Here is a 26851-nt window from a genome sequence, read left to right as displayed (position 1 = left end):
CTTTTCGCGCATTTCAGCTTGCATCCTGACCTCCGGGGTAGTGAGTGAAACGTTAGCACGCCCGCCGAAACAATTGAATATCAGAAACAATTGAATATTACCAGCGCACATCTTAGACGAATTAGAATAGTGAGCCACACTGGTGACATATTAACAAATGCAATTTTTCGCTGCATGGAGAGGTAGGGGGAAAAAAGGCCAGTACACATTTGGAACGGGGACATGGCCATGCCCCTTTCCGAATGTGTACTGGTTTTATTTGTTGTCGGGGGGGGGGGGGGGTGAGTGGGTGACTACTCATGAGGTGTCCACCCTAGACGGGAGGGATAAGGTATCTGCAGCCATTTGTATAATCTTTGAAACTTGAGCATGACATTTTGGATCCATGTGGAGGCACTATTCAGGAGTTTGTGGAGAATGATGATTAGGGGTCAGTGGTCTGGACCAGTGGATGTGCCCATGGATGAACTTGTGATACTTTTTACAAAGTCTGCAGTTAATAGTTTCTTTTCAATTCAAGCGTAATGCGGCTCAGTCACAACATCGGCAGAAATCACGACAGGAACATGAACATCAAAAAAATGGAGCGCTAGGCTGAAAGTGAGCATACTGTAGGCAACAAATAGAAGCAACATGCAGTCCAACCTGCACCATTCAACCTCATTGGAACATTGCTGTGACTTTAATTTAATGTGGCAGACATTTTGAAAGACAGACAGTCATACTCAAAAAGTACTGCAGGCCTTTTTGTGGGGATAGGCATGTTTTAGATAGCTGTGTCCAGGGGCGGATTAAGCCGTCGGAGGGGCCTGGGGTCACCTTAGACAGGGGGGCCCCTCCCACTTGTCATTACTGGCCACAAACTGCATGGGAGAATATTACACTGTCAAAACACAGAGTAAACGCAGTATAACCTTGGTCAATGGGTAACTGCAGGGAGGGGGATTAATATAAACATAAATATAGATATAAAATACCACATGAAAAGCCTGTGTTTGTCCCTCTGTACCTTACTCTGTAGGAGCCCTGCCTTTCTGAGGAAGCCGTCGAGGATTCAGGCAGAGAAACGCATAAAAGGATCGAATGACTGATACCTACAGCCGGTTACACCGACCGTATTACCGCTCACCCGCTTACTCCCCACAAACTGTCCCGTGGAAGAACCCTGAAGGGCTGCCTATTCTAGATAAGCACCGGCAGCCAGGTCACCACGGTCTAGACCAGGGGTGGCCAAACCGGTCCTCGAGATCTACCAACAGTCCACGTTTTCCAGGTTACTTAGCTGGTGCACAGCTGTAGTCATTACGGTCACATTTTAAAACCTGCTGCATTCATTCCTACTATAGATCCACAGGTTGCCTGGAAAACATGCACCGTTGGTAGATCTTGAGGACAGGTTTGGCCACCCCTGGTCTAGACGGAGGACATCTGTACAGCTGGAGTGAGGCTGGTGAGCTAAAGCTCAAACTAACGCACTACTCTAGACTTTATCCAAAATGTCATCCTACTATCTAATATTAGTAACTAACATCTACTTATCTTTGTGGCATGCTAGTAATGTTCAAATAACCCATCTAACATCTGTGAGAGAGATTGCTGACTGACTTTAAAGAACTGGACTTACTAATATACAAATTCCAACATACTTACCACATTAATAGAATGTTGGTTCACCATATTAACAGAATCTGATGACTTTCTCATAAAAAATATGCAAATATATTCACTACTTTAAGTCATTTTGTGCATCTGTATATGTAATATACATTTTATATTGCACCGGCCGGGGATTGTTTATATTACGTAAAAAGAATTTTAATTTAACTCTGGATTGGTGCGGTTCTTGTTGTTTTTCTTTTTCTTGTATAATAGTTACCAACTGTATGGAAAGTTTTTATCCTTTTAAAGCTGTCTGCATGCATGCAGTTCCTTGAAGATGGCCACCAGTAGCACCGCACTCGTAGGGCGTCTCTTGGCTGGTACTTCCACCTCAACCTTATCTGAAGAACGTTCCTTTTAGCTTGAGATGATAGGTGCCAAAATGAAAGAGTCCTGGTAGCAATATGTCTGATTTACGCGTTTCTCCGCCTCATTCAATCAGCGGCGTCCTCAGAGATTGCGTCACTCCACTGCAGCTCATACAGGTTGTTTTCTGCACATGTTCCTTGAGCTCATATACAGTATATCAGACTCTCTTTTACACTACATTGCACTTTTAATGACTGCTCATGGAAAGCGCATATGTTAGTGCTCAGTGTAATAAGTGCGACTATGTAACATTATCATACGTCCCACACACTATCCTGTCCTAGGTGAGCTCCCTTTTAATCCAACTTGTGGCATCCACATTAAAGCAACGCAGCATAAATGTACAAAAGTACAGAAGAGGAAATATTTTCCTATGGGTATGGGTCATAGGGTCAAGAGTATGAAGGTAGACATACATTAGGTCAACCACTAAAGGTCGACAAGGCTTATGTCGGCACATGAAATAGGTCTAAGGAAGACACGGTCAGAAGGTCCACAGTCAAAGGGGGGTATTCAATCTCCCGCCGCTATTCCCGATGGGGAAATAGCGGCGGCGGGGCCCTACTCAATGCTGTCTTCCCCGACAGCATTGAACAGGGATGTCGGCAGAACGTGCATGTCCTGCCCAGAACGACTGGGGATTGTTGAGCTCCCGGCCACAGCTCGACCACGCCCCCTCTTTGGCATTCGTCAGGCGGAACATTGAATTGCCGCCTGCCAAGCTGTCGTTGAGCCGGTCGAGAACTGGACCAGGTCACGGCTGTCGGGCTAGCCTGACAGTCGTGACGCTGGATTGAAGACCCTCAAAAGGTCTACATGAGGTTTTCACATGTTTTGGATGTCGAATGTCGACATAAGTATCAGTGTCCACTCCATGCTTGCTGCCCCCAGCACACTATTACCACCTTATTTTGAAGAAACCTTCTGAGCCTGTCGACCTTAGGCCTGTTGACCGATTTCATGTGTCGATATTTAGTGGCCGAATAAGAGCGTATTAGGCAGAATATACTGAAAATGTATTATTTGTTATTTTTAGCTGCTTTTTAGGCATAGCATATAGCGAAACAGGGCATTGTTGCTATTAAGGAAGCACACTGCAAATTCAAAGTTATATTTTATAACATTTGATCTTTGATCATTGTGGGACCTACCGAATCACGGAATCACAAAAAGTAAACCAATCATTTATTTTAGGTCACAAAAGTAGCGTAATTGAGAAATACAAAAATGTATGCCACAATATTTTTATTTTTTTTATAAGAAATGTTCTGTGTTATTTGTTAAGAAGTAAAGAATTTCCACAATCAAAATTTAAACATTTGCACAAAAAGTAAATATTGTTGGAATAAAGAACATTTGACCTACTGTACATCTCTGCTGCTGCCAAATAATGGATTGTGAGACGCTTACAGGTGTGTCCATATACACCGATCCTCAAGTGGCGCCAAATAGCCCCAAGTGTTTGATTTCCCACCATCCATTGCTCATTGTCAGTCACTCTGCATGAAAACCCTCACCGTCGCCAATCCACGGAACACATACGCAGTGAGACTCCGATGCATGCGCCCTACAAACATCAGCATTGTGTCCGTTACTGAATAAGGCCCTTCGTGCCCGGTTAGTGAATTAAGACCCACAATTCAGGGACATGTACCAAAGAACAGGAATCATTACCCGTAGTGGAGCGTTTAGGTCGCACCAAGCGATTCTGTTATATATGGCACCAATAGACTAGGTGTTTGAGGAGACATCTTTACTATGTCATGCACCAAACATGGAACCAGATGCTGTAACTATACAAAGTACCTGCAAGACAAAGAGAGGGCCCTGGTTTCCTTGTGACTCCAGCAATGGAAAAGGAGACATGGGGATAAATGTAATAGGGTGAGAGTTTCAGAAAGTGAGAGATTTTGGGAGAGTTTTCCCATGTTTTTTAAAGCAGCAATCAATTACATGGCAAAATCAACCTGGTTTTGCTGTGTAATTGATTGCTCCTTTAAGAAAAGGGGAAAACTCTCCCAAAATCTCTCACTTTCTGAAACTCTCACCCCATTACATTTGGCCCCAGGTTTGTGTAGAATCAAGAATCTGCTCATTTCACATACACCTTAAATATTTTTTTTATTTATTTAAAAAAATAGTCATTAAAACAAATGATCTGTACCTATAAACAATACAGATTGTTTTTTTAGATTAAAAGGGAAAATTATCTTCATTAACAAGATACCTAAGATATACACAGGCAGTAGCTCATTAAGGAATAGATTGGTACTTGTGTATTATCACGGCGCCCATCGCATCGCATACCACTAATTAAGGTATGCGATGGGATGCGTTGGGATCCGATTTTCGGGTCCAAAGACCCGCACTGTACAATAAAGTATTGCATCGTTAAAATGGCATGCGATGCAAAGCGATTTTTATATGTACAAGTACCCTGATGGGTGATTACTATGTTAAATGCACCCCCATTGTTAACGCCACCCCCACTATCAACACCAACCCAAAGCGTGGCGAGCGCAGCGAGCCCACAAGGGGCGGCGGTAAGCGTCCTCCGACCTTTTCATACCCCCACTATCCACGTCGGCGTGGAGTTGATATTAGATTGTGTGGCGAGTGCAGCGAGCCACCGAGCCCGAAGCGTGCAGCAAGCCCCGCGGAATACAGGTGTCCGCTCGCCACACTATCTAAAATAAACTCCACACAGACATGGATAGTGGGGGTATGAAAAGGTCGGAGGACGTGTACCGCTGCGCTCGCCACGCTTCGGGTTGGCGTTGATAGTGGGGGTGGCGTTAACAATGGGGGTGCATTTAGCATAGTAATCACACACCAGGGTACCTGTACAATGAAAAATCTGGTCGCATCGCATGCGATCGGATCGTATGCGATGCAATGCGATCAATACGATGCCCTACGATGAAAATCTTGGGCGCCGTGATAATATACAAGTAACGACAGATGTACTAAGGGCTTAATTCAGGCCTGTTTGCTAGGCTGCGATCTGACGAATTCTAGGCATGCCACGGACGTCAGATGCCCACCCCAACGCAGGCCTCGGCATAACGCCCATAAAATGTTGGGTGTTCCCCTGCTTTCGGCCCCTGCCCGCCGCTCCTGGAGCGAACGGCCCAGGAGAGTGTGAAACTCTCTCGGCTGACCATCAGCGGGGCTGAATTCAGCCTGTTCCACAGGTGGGGCTAATTACTTTACCTGTGATTCTGTGTGGAGACCTGGAAAACGTGAACTGTTGGGGGGTCCTGAGGACCGAGGTTGAGAACCAGATGGACAATAAGCCAATCAAAACACACTGGTGTAGAAAGTGAAACCCAGCATGGTTTGTTAGAGGCAAAAGCAGATTTTAAATTCAATATAAAATTTGTGTCCTGTATTTACCAATTTACACAACGCAAAGTGTGGTGGATTTAAATTGATTTAACAAAATGTTTGGCCAGCAAAATATATACATAAAAAAGTGAAAATGTACAAATAAGCATGTATGGAATAAAAATATACATCTATAAAATGAAGGAACATTTGGTCAATCCAGACTGCGACTGTGATGCATACACACAACACATGGAGGCTCAGTGCAATTTGTACCATAAACATATGTTTTTGTTTTTTAAAAAGTTAAAATGATCAGAAAAAAAACATTCCCTTTAAGATCAATGCAGTTTAAAGAAATATACAGCATTTTATAGCAAAATAACCCAAATCAAATAAAAAGAATAATAATAATAAAAAACACTTAAGAAATAAGGAATGCATAAAGTAAAAACATGGATGAGGACAACTTTACAAATATTTTTTTTTTTTTTAAATGGGCGAATGTGCGTAAATTTTTTAAATAAATGTCAGCGAAACATCAATTACATTACATTGAAATTTTGCAGATCTGCTGTACATTGTGCGATCGAATCTTCATATATCTTCTCGGCAGCGTAGACAACATGCTGCCTAGAGCGATTCCGGACACATCAAGAATAGGCAACTTTAGTACAGTGGCGCAGTCTGTATCTCCGAAGGCTGCTAGAGCCGGGAAAGGCTAAACGTTATCCCATGTAAAATGCAGCCAAATGCGTATTAATCCATGACTCCGTCAAGGGTTAAGTTGGTAGCGGGTCATCGTCTCCTTTGCTACATTTACATTTACAGCACAGGACAAACGGGGTGGCCAATAAAAGGAAGGGTGAAGCTACCAATAGCAAGAGGCCGAATCCTGCAAATATCCCGACCACCTGGAGAAGAGAGTACAAAGTATATATTTATCATGGCAGAATGTGTATATATCATCTGTTGTACGCTTTGGGTCTGCACACCACTACGATACATTAAATGTAATGCTAGCCACTGTGCTACTAATGATATCTTCATCATTTTGGGGAATTACACCACCTGCTAAATATATAGATGTTTTTTTTTTGTTGTTTCATGATTTTTACTAAATGTTTGCAAAAATATCCTGTACAGGTTGAGTATCCCTTATTTAAAATGCTCAGGACCAGAAGAATTTTGGATAACGGATTATTCCGTATTTCAGAATATTAAATATTTCAATGATGCATTTATTATGTACAAACACATCAAACACATGAAATAGACAAAAATCTATTTTATTTGTGCATGAAACAAGGTTTCCAAACAGGAAACAAAGTTTGTGTTCTATCTCAGGCACTGAATATGAATGCCAAGCAATCATTTTCTTGCACATATTTAGTGCCAGTTACATATCATATCCAATGTAGTGCCAGTTACATATCATGCCCCCCGTAGCGCTGTTACAGATGCCCCCAGTAGCGCCAGTTACAGATGCCCCCAGTAGCGCCAGTTACAGATGCCCCCAGTAGCGCCAGTTACAGATGCCCCCAGTAGCGCCAGTTACAGATGCCCCCAGTAGCGCCAGTTACAGATGCCCCCAGTAGCGCCAGTTACAGATGCCCCCAGTAGCGCCAGGTACAGATGCCCCCAGTAGCGCCAGGTACAGATGCCCCCAGTAGCGCCAGGTACAGATGCCCCCAGTAGCGCCAGGTACAGATGCCCCCAGTAGCACCAGGTACAGATGCCCCCAGTAGCACCAGTTACAGATGCCCCCAGTAGCGCCAGGTACAGATGCCCCCAGTTGGCGCCAGTTACAAATGCCCCCAGTAGCGCCATTTACAGATGCCCCCAGTAGCGCCAGTTACAGATGCCCCCAGTAGCGCCAGTTACAGATGCCCCCAGTAGCGCCAGTTACAGATGCCCCCAGTAGCGCCAGTTACAGATGTCCCCAGTACTGCCAGTTACAGATCATGTCCCCAGTAGTGGTGTTATAGATGTCCCCAGTAGAGGTTTTACCAAGAATTTTTTTTCACTTTCTGGAATGTATGGTTTTCAGATTTATTTGGATAACGGATATTTTGATAAGGGATACTCAACCTGTATTGTATTCTCTGACTCCCAAAGTTTACAGTAATATCAAATAAGTGTACTACAGCATATTAATGGTTACATCAATATTTTGGGCCATAATGTAATAGTATGTGTTTTTTTTTTTTACCACTTTTTCACCAGCGATAACTTTTTTGTGTGTTTTGTTATTATTTAAACTCTAGCCAGATTAATTTTCATAGCCATTTCAAGATCGAACATGGATTTTTTATGAGCAGTTGGAAGGGGTCCAACCCAGAGATCTTAAGTGCAGCACATGTGACCGCGCATTCAATCGGATGTCACACAAACATAGTATTTGGGGCGATTTCACCAGATTTCTCGACCCGATCTGCTGGAATCGGGTAAAATCGGGCCAAATTACCATAGTATATGGGCCCTTTAGTGATAATAAATGTTTTAAATCTATTCTTTATTTTAGCCATTCCTAGAAAATTGGTTTCGCAATGTCTGTTTACCTGGTTATATATATATGGCTTATAATGATTTTCCTTTTTCATTAAATTGTTCTCTTTTTCTTTACTAGACCAAACTTTATTTTAACAACTAATATAAATAAACAAAATAGAACTGTTTGGGAAGAGGCATCTAATGGCCCTTTCCCACTGCAGGTCTAAAACGGTAAATTGTCGATTTTTCAGCGCAATTTACCGTTTAAGGCTGCAGTGGGAAAGCGCCAGAGTTGAAATACCGGTTAAAGATAACCGGTATTTTAACCCGTTTAAAAAGCAGAGTCCTACACGGTTAAATACCGTTTTTAAGGCAGTGGGAATGCCTTTTAAACGGTATTTAAACTCCAGGCAGTCCCTGTGCCTGATGAGAACTAGTAGTTCCCACTTTGCGCTTGTGTCATGAGCGCAGTGCATAATAATAAGCCGCTCATTACATATGCGCATATGTAATGAGCTGCTCATTATTATGCTCTGCGCTCATTACACATGCGCAAAGTGGGAACTACTAGTTCTCATCAGGCACAGGGACTGCCTGGACCCCGTATGGACCCCCGCTGCCTCCCCACTGCCCTGCATCCCCGGCCTGGATCCCCCCGTGCAGGTAAGTACAAGGGGAGGGGAGATGGGGGCACAGGGGGTTAGGCACTCTTTACACTTGGGGGGGGGGGGTTAGGCACTCTTTACACTTGGGGGGAGGTAGGCACTCTTTACATTTTAAACGGTTCACTGCAATGGGAATGGTACTTAAACAGTATTTAAAACGGTCATCTGCTGCAGTGGGAATGCTAATACCGTTTTAAATACCGTTTAAAAATACCAGTACTTAAAACGGGTCTGCAGTGGGAAAGCAGCATAAATAACCATCTGCATACATGTCTACATATTGTACTATTATTATCAACTGTCTTGACACAGTTCCCTGAAAATGAGAACCAGTAAGACATATTAAAAAAACAATACAGGGTAAGGTACTCTTTACCTAGAAGGGCGCCCGCGATTGGAATCGCGGGCGTCGGGGGTAAAAAATCGCGGCCATCGCGGGTAAATCGCGGGTACATTAAAAACAGGTGCCCGCGATGACCGCGATTTTCCCATAGGGATCAATGTTAAAAACGGTGATTGACCGCGATTTTAATGTTAAATGCCTCAATGCCCGCGATTTGGCCATAGGAATCAATGTTAAATGGGCCACAGAGCCCTAATAGTCACCGTGAACTCTGAAATGGCCCCCACAATTGTTAACGCCACCCCACGATCAACGTGAACCCGAAGCGTGGCGAGCGCAGCGAGCCCGCGAGGGGCGGCGGTACGCGTCCTCCGACCTTTTCATGCCCTACTATCCACGTCGGCGTGGAGTTGAGAATAGAATAGTGTGGCGAGCGCAGCGAGCCACCGAGCCCGAAGCGTGGCGAGCGCAGCGAGCCCCACGAGGGGACGCGGCTACCTTCACAGGTAAACGCGTCCCCTCGCGGGCTTCACAGGTGTCCGCTTTTCGCCACGGACACCTGTGAAGCCCGCGAGGGGACGCGTATAACTGTGAAGGTATCCGCGTCCGCTCGCCACGCTTCGGGCCTCGGTGGCTCGCTGCGCTCGCCACACTATTCTATACTCAACTCCACGCCGACGTGGATAGTAGGGCATGAAAAGGTCGGAGGACGCGTACCGCCGCCGCTCGCCACGCTTCGGGTTCACGTTGATCGTGGGGTGGCGTTAACAATTGTGGGGGCCATTTCAGAGTTCACGGTGACTATTAGGGCTCTGTGGCCCATTTAACATTGTTTCCTATGTAAAAATCGCGGGCATTGAGGCATTGAACACTAAAATCGGGTCCAATCTCATTTTTAACATTGGTCCCTATGGGAAATCGCGGGCATCGCGTCGCACCCGATTTTTAGTGCATTCGATGGTCGCGATGGGCGCCCTTCTAGGTAAAGAGTACCCAGGGTAATGATTATATGTGAATATTATTCTAATATTCTAGTAAAGAAATTCTTCTTATTATTTATACAGAATTCTATCTTTATATTTTTGCACTAGAATAACATGACATTTAAAAATCATCTCATGTATGCCTACTGTACATGTATATTATTTTTGTAACACAAGAGGGCGCTGGTTGTCAAAAAAATGACAAGAGATGCAAGTACCTGGCAGTGAAAAGGAACACTGCAAATCCGGTGTGGATTATTAGGTTGAGAGGATGCGGGACACTAATATGGTTTCGATATGGTCACACACCAAAAAAAAATAAAAAAAATGAAAAACTCATGTGGACCAATGATTACATTGCATTTATACTGTATAAACAATATACCTTTATCATTTCTGTTATTCTCGCATAATGTATTAAATAGCACAGAACATTATCACCAACCTGTGTCCTGTGCCATATGACTGATGCCCTGGAATGTCCCAATTTGTTCCGACAAGGTCCCTTATCATAATGTATGAGCAGGAAATCATCCTGGTGAAGCAGAAATATATGGTGTTTTTATGAAATTTTGCCCTTTTCCTCATTTTGACTACAAAGTGTACAAATGATATACAGTAGTCCAACAATCTAGAAAACCAAAATCTATCATATTAAAAGTATTAAAAAAAAAAACATTATTTTGTTTGACACAAGATCTGATGGTTACTGCCAGGGTCGAATATCACAATGCAAGGAGAACAGTGTCATTTCTATAGGTGACAATCTGAGAACTCGTATGCTGTAGTGGATCGGTTCTCAAATTCGGGACCCCGCACGGTGAATGTTTTGCAGGTCTCCACACAGAATCACAAGTGAAATAATTAGCTCCACCTGTGGCTCTTTTAAAATGGGTCAGTCAGTAACGAGTGCACCTGGAAAACATGAACTGTGCGGGGTCCTGAGGACCAAGTTTAAGAACCACTGCTCTAGTGTCCAGTGGTGCAGTCTATGGGGTCGATCCTATTAACCCTAAAGGGCGCGAGTTGCCATTTGGGTGCCGTTTTCACGCTGAAAACGGCACCCAAATTAACCCTAAATCACACCCTTCACAGGGCCGTATTCACTGAAATTTGCTCGCACCCCTATGGAGGTCTTCCACACCCTTCAGGGTTAATAGGATTGACCCCTATGTCTGATAGATGATGCATCTTTGTGTTTGCATTGGTAAGGTGCATACACACTGTGAGATTTTGGCTACGTACGACTGATATGCGATTTCCCTTGATCTCCCCATAGATCAGATTATATAGTCAAAATTGGTAGCTCATATCGAACCGTGTGTATGCTACTGTAGATTAAGGTCACCGCCAGTTGGCTTCTGAAAAGGCTGCCCTGAGGCATTAGCTAAAGAGCCAGTAGCCGCTGTAGGATCCCGACCAAGTGGGATTCCATAGCCAAGTACAATTTTAAAGTTGATGGTACAGTATGCTGTAACCTCTACCAATATCCACATATTGTATATTATCTGTAGCACAAAGTATAAATACCTACTAGAAGGTCACATCATTTGAAATAGAGGAGACCTCTCTAACAATCATGGGTCCAATGAATTTATGGAAAACCGAGTACAGGAGATCGGGATATTGTCTGGTGATCCAACCGATCACCAGGCAACAACTTCCGTGGGACAAACTCATTTCAAACCACAGTGTTTGACCTTTGTAGATACCATGGTGGGAGTTATAGAAGAACTTCATTTCCGTACCCTATGCTTTCTGCTCCGGGAGGCATATGGTATTCTCTTCTCTTTTGGGGGGTCCCCCAAATCACTGCGGAGGATAAGAAGGACTCATCCTCCATAGTCTTAAGATACATGTGAAGGACAAGTCCTGCCCGTTCTTCACAGCCAACGGGTTAAAAAAAAACTATTATGTTAAAATAGCACAGGCTTCGGGAATATTGAAGTGCTAGGAAAATAGGTAAAACAATGGAAATTAATTTGTGCACTTTAGATGCCTTTTAGTCATGCATTGTTAATAAATGTTATGTGTTTTACGGTCAGTGAGCATTGATGCACAAGAAATAGGTTGTGCAACGGTTTTACATTTTTTTAAATTATCGTTAAAATTTTTTAATGCAATTGTTGGAATAACGATATATCAAATTGAAATGACTTTCCATGCACTTATACAGTATACCGTAGATGTGAAAAGCACAAATATACCATATAGCTGTAACCAAGTTTCTTAAATAAAAATCTGCAGAGAGACAACGGAACTGCGGATTCCAACTGAAATCAGTAACTTTAATTGGCTAATCACAGTAGTGCCAATGGTCACTACACTGTAGGCTAAGGTCACCTGTTATTACATTTGTACTACAGACAATATAATATATACTCACATCTAGCGACTCCAGGCAGTACCAGCAGAAGGCATGCTTGCAATTCTTACACATCATCTGTGCGCAGCCCTCATCTCGCTCTATGTAGACTTTACATTTAGGACAACGTTTAATCGGTACGTCAACTTCTACCATTTTCAATGCCGAGCTGAAAGAACAGAAACGGATGATTGAAGTGCAAGAACAATGCTAAGTTACAGATCAATGTCATATGTACGGTATGTATATATGTATGTAACGTTACGTTGTCCCAGGACCTACTGTCATGGCAGATCGGTGTGGTTCATTCGGTAAGACCAAAGGAAGGTCGACATTCATTAGGTTGACCACTGAAGGTCGACAGCCTTCAGATTGACACCCTCAAAAGGTCGACGTGGCTTTAGGTTGACATGGTCATTAGGTCAACACAAGCATTAGGTCGACATTGGGGAGGTCGACATGGGGTTTTCACCTTTTTTTTGGTCCAAAAGTCGACTCGGTCGACATGGACGCGGGGGCACCGCACCCCCTCGAATGGCTCTGGCACTCGCCATGCTACAGGCACACTATTATATTCTCCCTCCACGCCCTAGTGGATGGTAGGGCATGAAATACCGCCTGTCGGCACATGTCGGCTCAAAAGAAAAACTGAAAACCCCATGTCGACCTTTTGAGTGTAGGTCTTTCATTTATTGTTATTTAAATATCAAGAACTGTAAAAATAGGGTGTATTAAAATAACGGTTGTATTGCCTTTTTATAGGAGTTAAGAACATTGGTCTTTAGCAATGTTTCTGTGTAGAATTTGCATCATCCTTGTATCATACGTCAGTGTCCAACTACTTTACGGTCTACCTAGACACCGTCTGCGAGCCATCCGCTCACTATCATTACATACCCAGACAGAGGTTTGCATTAATAATTCTACACAGAACACACTGTCATAATCTACACTGTTATTACATAAGGAGCCTGAATCTTAGCTGCATGTAATGTGTACACAGCTCCAGCTGTATAGGTCATTGGATCAACCAATGAAGATTGACAAGGCTTAGATTGACACATGAAATAGGTCGACAATGGCTAGGCCGACAGTCAAAAGGTGAACATGGGGGTTTTCACTTTTTCTTTGTGCCGACAGGTGGTATTTCGTGCACTACCATCCACTAGATCGTGGAGGGAGAACAGATGAGCCCCTGACGGCAAGCTATACAACGAGCAACGCCTGTTCCCTGAGGCCAGGTGGAAATGGGGAGTGTGGCCATCCAAATGGCAGGGCTCACCACAAAATGCAGCGGGCTCGCCATTTAATGGAGCGAGCCGTCTTCAGATGCCGAGGATTTCCCCGGAAAGTTGAATACGGAAAGCGGCCAGCGAGGGGGGTTGGAAGGCGAGGATGGCTTTTCTTCACCAAAAAAAAAGCCATTCTCACCATACAACCCCCCTCGCCACTGGCATTGAATATACCTAGTAGGCGGTGTCCATTCGGGGCAAAAAAAAGGGTGAAAAATGCATGTCGACCTTTTGACTGTTGACCTAGCCATGTGTCAACCTTCCATCCATGCGGACCTTACCCACATCGACTTATTTCATGCGACTCAATGCATGCCAACCTACTATTGATCAACCCAATGACCCATATCCGCTGCAGCTGCTGTGAATAAGCTTAGAACAGAATTCTAATGCTGCTAAAATAAAGTAGAAAAGAGACTTTAGCTTGCCATCTAAATAACCACTGGTCGTTCTACCTGGATTCCCCGGGCAGAAAGGTGATGGGCATGTTCTCCTGACAGCCTTGTCCCGGGTGCCAGTTGGCCTTACAAGATGAGCAGAATTCGATGTCACAAGACGCGCACTGTACCAGCTGCGGATTCTGTGGTACTTGCTCCTGTAACTTGCATACCGCCTGGCAGGACGATGAGGGACACCAAGTCCTACATGGATCCAAAAGTACTTCTATAAAGACATAGGAAGATCCGTTACTGGTTAATCTCCTACAGAGTAATATATAATCTGTACACTTTTTAAAGGACCCAAAATTGACAAGTGTCGGATTTTACCTATGGCTTGCAGGACTGGACCCCCCCCCCATCACCACCACCACCAGTAGTCAAATCCACCACTTGCAATGAATGACTGCACTGGATTCCCTTTGATTGCAGAGACTCTCTATTGGAAGTTCTACCTGTCAGTCTCAGACACTACTACAGGCGCTTCCTGTATGTGCAGTACTGATGTTAATTGTTAGCATTACTACATTACAGCACTGGGGTCAGGGGTTTGATTCCCCCCCACGGCTCTAACTGTGCGGAGTTTGTATATTCTCCCTGTACTTGCGTGGGTTTCCTCCAGGTACTCCAGTTTCCTCCCACACTCCAAAATTATACTGGTTGGTTAATTAGCTTCCAAGAAAATGATCCCTAGTGTGTAAGTGTGTGTTTAGGTTAGACTAGATGGATCAAGTGGTTCTTATCTGCCATCAAATTCTATGGGGTTGATCCCGTTAATTGCGAAGAGAGCAAGGTGCTAATGCAACAGCATTTAAATGCCGGCAACGGCACCCGAGCATTTTTCTGAGAATTGCAGTGCCGTAAATTGCGGCCGGTGCCGTGATAATTTGCACCCACGAATTCATCTCAGCTAATAGGATTCTTCTGCAAGTCAATGTGGAAGATAATATAAGTTTTTTCTTCTTACAGTTGCCTGGCCCATCCTCTAGAGCAGGGGTGGCAAAACCGGTCCTCAAGATCTACCAACGGTCCACGTTTTCCAAATCACCTAGCTGGATTCATTCATGCTGCATTCATTCTTACTATAGGTCCAAGATAGACTTCTGGAATTGAACAGTTTGCAGGTGCTGATCGTAGAGGATCCCTGAATGCAAGTTGGCAGTAATTTCACCCACACTGCGTGCAGGATGCTATTTCCTTGTATGCATATGTGACGGCACTGCACCTACCCATATGCTGGGTAACATAGGGATCATCATTATCAATGCACACAGACACCATCCCTACACCAGGAGCAAATGACCCAACTGAATATAAATGGACCGTCGGCATTCCAACGAGCAGAGACGAGGTGCCCGTAATTCCTGGCAGCTGAGTGAACCAGTACAATGGTTCACATAGAGCATTCAGCTCAGGGCAGCTTTTGGGTCATAATACACACAAGCAATATGCATGGAACCGGGAGGACTGGAGAATATACTCATTCTGAATATTTAAACATTTCTAAATTGCTGCATGATTTATGTATTAGGAATACACATGCTTGAGAATGGTCAGACACTTAAAGACAGCTGACAGGTCCTCCTTACATATGCCATTAATAACCCTTATGCTGCGTGAATAGAGGAAGTCTCAAGTAAATTATTTAACCACATTTGAAACACTGTTATTAAAATCAAAGCTGTTTGTGTGCTGGGAAAAGGATGGTATTGAATTAAAGATTCCGTTCCAGCGCAGAGATGAAAGCACAGGGCAGCACGGGCAGAGGACCGGCTGGTGATTAAGCGGACACACTTATGCCGGTTTGATTTTCTAATCTTTGATCTGAACCTTACTGAAAAGACAATTATGAGAATCCAAATGCACGGTAATGCAGCTTATAATACTGAACCCTTCTTCACTATGTTGTTATTATTATATAGCTTTACCTCTACAGCCAAGTTACTAAACCAGTGACTCATCGGCTACTATGAACTACAAGTCCCAGCTTGGAACTAGTTCAATGATAAAACAATGTAACAATAATGTCAGTGTCTGAACGGAGCAACACTTGAATTGCTTGGCCTTGCTCCAGCTTTTGGCCGCTGGTACGTCCAACACCAAAAATTGCCCTCACAGAGGTGAGGTCCAGTGCAAGCATTTTGTTATATAGGATCATCTGTCTATGAGACTATTGATATATATTGTTTTGTTTAGACTTGGAGAAAAGGATATTTTTTTTCATTTACAACCGAGCTAACGTATTAGAGGACAGGTGACAATTTTGACTATAATGATTCTTTCAGGACTTCTACACAAAAGGGAATTATTCTGGTCCGTTTGAAAGGACTGTAAGTTCCCACGGGGACCAATGTTTTGCGGACGCGCAGCCGCATTTCTGCGCATTTGCATACACGGGGTGCGTGCAGCCACAGACTGTTCACTGGGTGCGCACACCCAAGGCTGCGGCCTGGGTGCATGGGGCGGCGGCGGATAGTCTCGCCCATGGGAACGCCCAATGTTTCATGAGCGTTCCCAAGAAAACACTGGGCGTTCACCTGGAAGTCGCCTGGTGACGTGGGTGCCAGGGGCAGGCAGCTGACATCACCGGATGTCAGCTGCCCGCCCACATCCTTCTGAATACCCACGCACATCTAGGGTTAGCTCACAGAGCATAGCTGCCTACCCTCCTGCATGAGACTCCCTGACATAGCAGCAATCTCCATCATTAGTCTAGCAATCTCCCTCATGTCACCTAGCCCACATTACACTGTTACATCATAGTTACCTCCCTTCCTGCATTCTGCAGGAGACTCCCTGACATAGCAGCAATCTCCCTCTCTCCCTCATTAGTTTAGCAATCTCCCCCATGTCACCTAGGCCACATTACACTGTTACATCATAGTTACCTCCCTTCCTGCATTCTGCAGGAGACTCCCTGACATAGCAGCAATCTCCCTCTCTCCCTCATTAGTCTAGCAATCTCCCTCATGTCACCTAGGCCACATTACACTGTTACATCATATTTTTAGATGGGTTTGTGCTGCGCTCAACCTTAGATGCGATTACCTCTACGGATAATTAACATATATACTGAGATGTATGTTTTAAGAAATTTGTCAATTTATTTAGACCATCAATCATAAATTGTATATTATAAAAATCACAGTACTGTGTGTGTATCACCCTGCTGGGTAACACTCCCTCATAAACGTGAAGGGATTTACATGGGCAAATAATATTATAAAATAGGCAAAAAATGGATGAAAGAATATATGTAAATATGAAAAAATTGAATATAAAAAATATGAAAAAATGAATGAAAAACTGAAAAAAATGAAAAAATATGAACTTAGTTAATTAATGTGCACAAAAATTAGGTCTGTTCAGATTGAACAGTTAGGTCCTTTAGTCAATGAAGTAGCGGCGTCCCGCTGTTTGATACAATGTGTTGTCTTTTACTTGTCTGGGCAGTTTTCAGGTACCTCTTTCATTCAGGTTTTCCGGGTCTGGTACTAGCGAGTGCTGGTGCGCACTGTGGGTCCCGGACTTCTTGGGCTGCGTGCGCCGTCTGTCTGCTCCAGGGAGCTGCGTGTATCACACCGCTCTCCGTGCAGGCAGGGGATGGCCGGACGCTGCACCTTGTCTGCGGCGGTTACTAGGATCACCGTTCCGGGTTTGTAAGTACCCGTCTCGGTGACTGTTCACCACTCTACAGGTCCCCTGGCTCACCTACTCACTTTCCCTTCTCCGTACTCACCTCTTTCCAGGGCTTCTCCTTGGCGATCTCCTTGCTGTCATGCAGTGTGTGCACACACTGTTTGCCGCTGCCGTACCGTTCTCTCTGCCTGTCCTCCAAGATAAGTTTGGTTGTACTGGATCGTACTGGGGGTCTCTCTCCAACGCGTTTCGGCGTAAGCCTTCTTCTAGGGAGCTGTATGCTGGTGTATCCTGACTATGTTTAAATAGCCCTCCATTCTGCTGTCTTTCGTTTCTCATTGGTTCCCTTGAACCTTCTATGATTGGTTCATTAGGTTGTCTGTCAGACTGGCAGATCGTTAGTGCACACAGTTCATTCAGCCGCAGTTGTTTCCTTCTGTTACAATTGGTTCATTAGGTTGTCTGTCAGACTGTCAGATCGTTAGTGCACAGTTCATTCAGCCGCGGTTGTTTCCTTTCTGTTACAATTATCCAATTGTAACAGAAAGGAAACAACCGCGGCTGAATGAACTGTGCACTAACGATCTGACAGTCTGACAGACAACCTAATGAACCAATTGTAACAGAAGGAAACAACTGCGGCTGAATGAACTGTGCACTAACGATCTGCCAGTCTGACAGACAACCTAATGAACCAATCATAGAAGGTTCAAGGGAACCAATGAGAAACGAAAGACAGCAGAATGGAGGGCTATTTAAACATAGTCAGGATACACCAGCATACAGCTCCCTAGAAGAAGGCTTACGCCGAAACGCGTTGGAGAGAGACCCCCAGTACGATCCAGTACAACCAAACTTATCTTGGAGGACAGGCAGAGAGAACGGTACGGCAGCGGCAAACAGTGTGTGCACACACTGCATGACAGCAAGGAGATCGCCAAGGAGAAGCCCTGGAAAGAGGTGAGTACGGAGAAGGGAAAGTGAGTAGGTGAGCCAGGGGACCTGTAGAGTGGTGAACAGTCACCGAGACGGGTACTTACAAACCCGGAACGGTGATCCTAGTAACCGCCGCAGACAAGGTGCAGCGTCCGGCCATCCCCTGCCTGCACGGAGAGCGGTGTGATACACGCAGCTCCCTGGAGCAGACAGACGGCGCACGCAGCCCAAGAAGTCCGGGACCCACAGTGCGCACCAGCACTCGCTAGTACCAGACCCGGAAAACCTGAATGAAAGAGGTACCTGAAAACTGCCCAGACAAGTAAAAGACAACACATTGTATCAAACAGCGGGACGCCGCTACTTCATTGACTAAAGGACCTAACTGTTCAATCTGAACAGACCTAATTTTTGTGCACATTAATTAACTAAGTTCATATTTTTTCATTTTTTTCAGTTTTTCATTCATTTTTTCATATTTACATATATTCTTTCATCCATTTTTTGCATATTTTTTGCCTATTTTATAATATTATTTGCCCATGTAAATCCCTTCACGTTTATGAGGGAGTGTTACCCAGCAGGGTGATACACACACAGTACTGTGATTTTTATAATATACAATTTATGATTGATGGTCTAAATAAATTGACAAATTTCTTAAAACATACATCTCAGTATATATGTTAATTATCCGTAGAGGTAATCGCATCTAAGGTTGAGCGCAGCACAAACCCATCTAAAAATCTGTACAAACTAAAACGGAACCAGTCATCCGTTTAGTGCGGCTGCTAACCAAAAACCAAAAGATTCAGAGCGCAGGTTACCAAACAAAAATATCTTTAAAACTGTTACATCATAGTTACCTCCCTTCCTGCATTCTGCAGGAGACTCCCTGACATAGCAGCTATCTCCCTCTCTCCCTCATTAGTCTAGCAATCTCCCTCATGTCACCTAGGCCACATTACACTGTTACATCATAGTTACCTCCCTTCCTGCATTCTGCAGGAGACTCTCTGACATAGCAGCAATCTCCCTCTCTCCCTCATTAGTCTAACAATCTCCCTCATGTCACCTAGCCCACATTACACTGTTACATCATAGTTACCTCCCTTTCTGCATTCTGCAGGTGACTCCCTGATATAGCAGCAATCTCCCTCTCTCCCTCATTAGTCTAACAATCTCCCTCATGTCACCTAGCCCACATTACACTGTTACACCATAGTTACCTCCCCTCATGCATTCTGCAGGAGACTCTCTGACATAGCAGCAATCTACCTCTCTCCCTCATTAGTCTAGCAATCTCCCTCATGTCACCTAGCCCACATTATACTGTTACATCATAGTTACCTCCCCTCATGCATTCTGCAGGAGACTCTCTGACATAGCAGCAATCTCCCTCTCTTCCTCATTAGTCTAGCAATCTCCCTCATGTCACCTAGCCCACATTACACTGTTACATCATAGTTACCTCCCCCTGCATTCTGCAGGAGACTCCCTGACATAGCAGCAATCTCCCTCATTAGTCTAGCAATCTCCCTCATGTCACCTAGCCCACATTACACTGTAACATTTTAGGGGGGGAAAGGAATGAGAGATAGAAACATTTACATTGAATCATCAGCACCATTTCCCAGCACTTTACCAAGTATGGTATCTCTTACTAACTGCTTTGGGGCTCATCTACATTTGGATAGAAGTCATTTAAAAAGATTCTAGGGGCCACGTTCACAATCTCTCCATATATGAAAGTAGACATGCCCCTTTGGGTGGAGCATGCCACGCCCCCTCAATGGGGCGCAGTGCCAAATTCTACTACCAACTATAATCTCCCTGAAACTAGTTTTCAAAGGTAGGCAAGTATGCCTCAGAGTAACCTTAGATGTGTGCCTTCCACATCATTCGATGGTCGGCGACCATCGAATGATGTGGGTGTTCCCCCACAGCCTGCGAATGGATGTTAATGTTAAACATCTATTCGCAGCCCGTGCATACGAACGCAGCGTTTGAGGGGTGCGTGCATATCAGCATTCGCAGGGCGGCATCTGGTGGACTTGCAAGGCTGTGAGTTCGCAGAATAAGGTCCTAAGAAACATGCGGCTTACCTCTTTCAAACTGCAATTTCTTATATCGTTGCATTATTTCAGCTGCAACCATGCATTCAATCTGTTAAAAGAAATATACAATACATACAGGTGAGCAAAGAATATATGTAGGTTATAATATATACAGGTTGAGTATCCCGAATCCAAAATGCTCGGGACCAGGAGAATTTTGGATAACGGATTATTCCGTATTTCGGAATATTTTAATATTTTTAATTATGTATTTTTAAGTATCTTGCATGTATGCTGTATAAACACATAAAATACACACAAATATATTTTATTACCACATAAAATACACTCAAATATATTTTATTTGTTCAAAAAACAAGGTTTCAAAACATGAAACAAAATTTGTGTACTTTCTCAGATATTGAATTTGAATGCCAAGCAATCATTTTCTTGTACATATATAGTGCCAGTTACATATCATGTCACCAGTAGTGCTGTTACAAATGTCCCCAGTGAGTTTTTAGCAAAAAAAAATATATTTTATTCACTTTCTGGAATGTATGGTTTTCGGAATAATTCGGATAACGGATACTCGGATACGGGATACTCAACCTGTACAATCATTTCTCAGAGAATTTCTTTTGCATCAAGCAAATGGCCCCAAAATTTCTGATGGCAGCCCTGCTGGGATGTGTAGTTTCACAACAGCTGGAGGGCCATAGTTGGACATGCCTGCATTAGAAGTTTAGAGATATCATGGTTTGTGTTATGGTTATCACTACTGCCTTTATTGTATTGAGATATTGGGTTGGATTCCCACCATTGGCCCAAACTACGTGTTACTCCTCCCACAATTTAAACTATGCTGGAAAGGTTGATTGACTCCATTAAAAAAAATATATATTTGGTGCAGCACATTCAGATTAGCTGTATTTTTTTAATATATTATTTTCCTGTGGGGGTTTTACAGCCTGAATTGGTTTAACAAATACCCTTTGTTCTGCAGCACTTTTCTAGCATGTGTACCAGTGCAGTAAAGGAATACTCCCAAGATTGTGTGTGACCACACCCTCATATTGTATTATAAATTAGGTAAAGTGAAGGAAAAGGTTGATAAACATAGCTAAAAACAACCTAATTTATAAATTCAACAACTTCAGTCGGTATAAAATTCACTACAGTCTTTTAATATAAATGCACATCATGTAGTCAGGGCTATTTTTGTGGCGGAACGGTCCAGAACGCCGTTCCTGAAGTTCAATTGAAAAATGACCTCACCAGGAACGGCGCTCCGGAAGTTCAACGCCGGGCGCAGGCTGCACGCACAGAGATTGTCTACAATGATAATCTCTGTTTCCGCGGTGGCAAGGAAGATGTACTTCCTGCCACCGCCCCTTGGCCTCCTACTCCATGGATGCGCCTGACGTCAGTGTGCGTCCATGGTGACTCCTGCACCCTCCACCCGCCGAGAAACGCTGTCCCGCCCGGCGCCCGCCCGCCTCTCTTGTTGCTCTCTCCCGCCGGGCGCCCGCCCGCCTCTCTTGCTCCTCTCTCCCGCCCGCCTGTCTGAAGCGCCCCCAGGAACCACTCTTCCTCCGCCTGCCTGCCTAAGGGAGCTTTCTCTCCAGTCCCATCTGATCCCTCAAGCCGAGCGGCAGCCTCAATTGCCTGGTACAGTAATCTACTGAACATCACTGATTAATGCAATTTTATCTTTAACACTGCTGTTGCTGTCTGAACCATCTCAGTGTGGCAGCATGGGCATCTTGGTGTGGGCCATATGTTTGGGCATCTCTGTGTGGGCTACATGGGCATCTCTGTGTGGGCCTTATGTATAATGGGCATCTCTGTGTGGGCCTTATGTATAATGGGCATCTGTGTGGGCCTTATGTATAACGGGCATCGGTGTGTGTGGCATATGTATAATAACTGTTACAGAGCGGGGCATATGTATAATGGGCATCTCTGTGTGTGGCATATGTATAATAACTGTTACGGAGCGGGGCATATGTATAATGGGCATCACGGTGTGGGGCATATGTATAATGGGCATCTCTGTGTGTGGCATATGTATAATGGGCATCTCTGTGTGTGGCATATGTATAACGGGCATCTCTGTGTGGCATATGTATAACGGGCATCTCTGTGAGTGGCATATGTATAATAAGCGTTACAGTGTGGGGCATATCTATAATGGGCATCACGGTGTGTGGCATATGTATAACGGGCATCTCTGTGTGGCATATGTATAACGGGCATCTCTGTGAGTGGCATATATATAACGGGCATCTCTGTGAGTGGCATATGTATAATAAGCGTTACAGTGTGGGGCATATGTATAATAGGCACCACGGTGTGGGGCATATGTATAATGGGCTTGATGGTGTGGGGCATATGTATAATGGGCATCATGGTGTGGGGCATACGTATAATGGGCATCACGGTGTGTGGCATATGTATAATGCAAATCTCTGTGTGGCATATGTATAATAAGCGTGACGGAGTGAGGAATTATGTTTGTTCCTGAACCTATTTTACTACAAAAATAGCACTGCATGTACTTAATGATTTTCAGTAAATGTAACCCTTATGTTGTGTACACACGGGCCTACGGGGTGCAATCACAACCGATTTGAGATCGAAAGCTGCCGGTACCTGGCAGGTTGCTAGCATCGGCCAGGAGGGAGGGAGGGAGATTCAGAGGACGGTGAGTGGGGGGGAGGGAGGGGGAATGCTGTTTCAATTGCAACTTATACCTGTTTTACACCACCGCAAAAACCCGGGTCAGAGGCGCTGTAAATGGATCATACTGCATCCCTTTACACTGAACTTCTACCCAGGTCCTGACCTGGGTAGAACACGGCTAGTACCTGGGTGGAGGGCGGTGTAAACTGGTATGCCGGGTCATCCGAACTGGCTCCCATTTACATGAATGGGGGACATCCAACCTGCGGACCACAGCATCCGCAGGTTGGACGGGGGGCACACACAAGCCTGCGGAGGAGGTGAATGGATGCCTGTGTGCTGCATCCATTCACCTCCCGGACGACGGCTGGGGGGGGATGCACGGGGGCTGGGGGCAGCCCAGTAGATTACCTTAGTGCTGGGCTTGCCCCCAGCGAAGTGGGCTGGGTCCCGGTGGCGGCGATCAGTGCTTGGAGATGACATCATCTCCAAGCGGCGGTGTAAAAGGGAGCAAGCTCCGGGTTGCGCCCAGCTTGAAGCGGGGATCAAAAACCCATGTGCGACCCAACGTTTTTGGTGTAAAAAGGGGTATAACACTGTGCGATTCGGGGTCACTTTTAATTTGATTTGGACACTGAATCGCACCATGTGTACACAGCATTAAACTCAGGTCTACTTGCCTCATTTTCTTGTAGATGGCCTCTCTTAGGGCAACCGGCATCTGGACAGCTAATTGCAGTTTCTAAACCTTCCTTGATAAGAAGTTCAATGTATTGTTTCAAACACTGTTGAAAAAAGAAGAACAATGTTTACGTTTTATTAAGTGATTGTAATTAATAACAACACCACATCATGGCTGAAGCCTTCTTACAGTACCCAGCAGTATAAGCAAGTGAAGAAGAAAGCACTCTCTTTTTTGGGGGGCACGCTTGTTTAAAACTTAACGTTTAATAGTCTATTGGTTTCAAATATATGTATTATGGCGATTATGTCATAACAGAACAAACACACACATAACATACAAAACAAAATACTACAAGGAATGTCAAAAAAAATTCTGTAGGATATATTGGTTAATCAATGTTAATGAGCCATCCAATCAGAGTTTGCTCATAAGTAAGGACTGTCAGTCTGACAGTGAGTGAATACCACGATGGGCAAGGTGGACCGCGAATATATAATAAATAATTATTTTATAGGATAAATGCCTTTTTTTTATTCCACTGAATATTTTTACTTAAGAAATAAAAAGGTCTCATATTTTCTGGTAAGGTTCTATAGGGATTGCCTGGAGAGAGATAAAGTATTTCTAGTCTTTAGTGACTGCACATTGTTTTCTGTCATTCTGGTGCCATCTAGTGGCCTTATTTGTAAAGGTTTGTATCCAGTGATGGAAAGATATAGGGAAAGAGTAGATTTGTGTAAGTATATCCCTGCAGTGTGCTTGTTCCTTGCTTAAGTACCCAGCAGTGGCGGCTTCAGGGGAGGGGCTGTGGCACAGTTCAAAATGCAAATAGGGGAGCCACACCCACTGCCAGTGAGTCAGTATGGAATGGCAGTTGGTAGCAGTGGGTGTGGCTCCCCCTATACAGCACCACTCCTGGAGCCGCCACTAGTAACCATAGTTGCCTACCCTCCTGCATTCTGCAGGAGACTCCCTGAAATAACAGCAATCTCCCGCTCTCCCTCATTAGTCTAGCAATCTCCCTCATTACACCTATCCCACATTACACTGTTAAATTTTTGGGAAAAAAAGGAATGAGAGCTAGATACATTTACATTGAGTCATCAGCGCCATTTCCCAGCACTTTACCAAGTATAGTAGCTCTTACTAACTGCTTTAGGGCTCATCTACATTTGGATATTTCATTTTAAAAGATTCCTCTCAGATGTAGCAGCGGCCGCTGATTGGCTGAGAGTGCGCTATCTCAGCCAATCAGAAGGCGGATAGTCATTTGACATGTTATTTTAAAGATGTAATAGCCGCCGCTGCCCGCCCGCTGAGTGACAGCATGAGGATTATCACCGCTGCCCGCCCCACTGTCACCGGCATCCCCCGCTGCACCCAGAGACGCTGCTGCCAGCAAGCTGCACCGTGAGAGCACGGTGATTATCACCGCTGCCCGCCCCACTGTCACCGGCATCCCCCGCTGGGCACTCATTCTCCCCCCCACCCCAAGCCCACTGCAGGAGGTCGGACGTGATCGTACCTGCTGAACGTCCGACATCCTGATCCGGTCCGACCGCGCATCGGATCGGATTAAATGTCAAACACATGCGATTTTGGGACGATTTCACGCGATTTATCGGCCCAAGTGCCAAAATCGCATGGAATCGGCCCAAAATCGCATAGTGTATGGGGGCCTTTACACTCCAGGTCTTAAGAATATCCGTGCTTGACCACAGTCTGTTATATAAAAATGACCGAGGAGCTAAGTAGGTCACAAGTATGGATTCCCTTATATCCAGAGCTGTCAAACTCTGGATATAAGTCCGAAAGCGGTGGTGGCCTTTCAAATCAACCAGTATAACTCCCTCAGTTCCCAAGTGGGAGCAGTAAAGAGTGCAGATTTCAGTAGTAGCAAAGTGAGGTTCCTGGCCTGACGCACGACGGATAAAGCAAGCCATCTGAGGGGATGTGCTACACTAATTGGCAGTCTCTGTGCTGAGGTTACAATGGCTTTCCATGTCGATCTTTTTCCAGCATCGACCTTACGCTTGTCAATCTACTGGGATCTATCTATTGATTATTGCCCTAGAGACTGTCTGTGAGCTACACCATACCCAAGACAGATATTTTACCTCAAGTCTCCTGTACATTTTCAATGAAACTATTACCTTATTGCTAAAGGATAAAATTAGTTTCAGCCATTTTTCTTTTGCAAGTAAAGAAAGTGTCAGCATCCCTTCTAATGTCCCATCTGCCAAGGAAAGCCTGGTTGAGCGCCTCGGAGCTGATCTTGGCAGAGTGAAGTGGCACATTCTTAAGGATTAGTACCGCAGCTCATTTACATACTGTAATGTTCTCCACACAACTCCGCGCCGTGACTCAAGCTTCGTACTCGCTCTGGTTTTCTTAGCTCCCAAAATATTTATGCAGCCGCCACACATATGGTTTATACAGCGGCTTCTGGAAATGAATCAGCTTCATTTAAAAATACTACAGCCACTTCTTTCACCCCAGTGTGCCCTGTAAACCAACGGTAGGCAGCATGTGATCTACATGTCCCAGCATGCTGGGCCAGCAAGTTTTGTAGCAGCGCCAACTTCCATTATATAAGCCAGGATCAACACAATTTACTTAAGGTCTTAACCATGTCCAATGCACTTTATTAGGATCTGCAACCCCACGTCTCCTGACTCACGCCATCAACCATTCAAGTATGGTAATGCGTCAATGTAAGTCCTTTGCTATTGCCAGGGAATACAATGTCCCAATTCATAAAATGCCAAAGTAATGTAATGAACTGGTGATATCTGGGGTGAAATTTAATAGGATGAGAGATTCAGAAAGTGAGAGATTTGGTAAGTAATCTCCATTGTATTTTTTAAAGCGGCAATCATTTACATTTCAAAATCTAAATGGGTTTTGCATTGTAAA

General features: G+C 44.4%; 1 protein-coding gene across 1 annotated transcript in view; it reads right to left on the bottom strand.

The window, feature by feature from the left end:
- Window positions 1-4002: 4002 nt before the first annotated feature.
- LOC146055749 (putative E3 ubiquitin-protein ligase RNF144A) overlaps window positions 4003-26851 on the bottom strand; it is a 35820-nt gene continuing 12971 nt past the window's right edge. The window contains exons 2-7 of the mRNA XM_083168306.1: window positions 23931-24035; window positions 20614-20674; window positions 13952-14159; window positions 12226-12373; window positions 10285-10374; window positions 4003-6269 (exon numbers count right to left, since the gene is read on the bottom strand). Coding sequence (XP_083024432.1) covers window positions 6138-6269; window positions 10285-10374; window positions 12226-12373; window positions 13952-14159; window positions 20614-20674; window positions 23931-24035 — 744 coding nt within the window. The 3' untranslated portion in view covers window positions 4003-6137. The remainder of the gene's footprint in view (window positions 6270-10284; window positions 10375-12225; window positions 12374-13951; window positions 14160-20613; window positions 20675-23930; window positions 24036-26851) is intronic.

Source organism: Crinia signifera, unplaced genomic scaffold, assembly GCF_055691185.1.
Source record: "Crinia signifera unplaced genomic scaffold, ASM5569118v1 HAP2_SCAFFOLD_552, whole genome shotgun sequence".
Classification (NCBI taxonomy): Eukaryota; Metazoa; Chordata; class Amphibia; order Anura; family Myobatrachidae; genus Crinia; species Crinia signifera.
The sequence above is the reverse complement of the archived record's forward strand: the minus strand, read 5'-3'. Positions and strand labels throughout refer to the sequence as shown.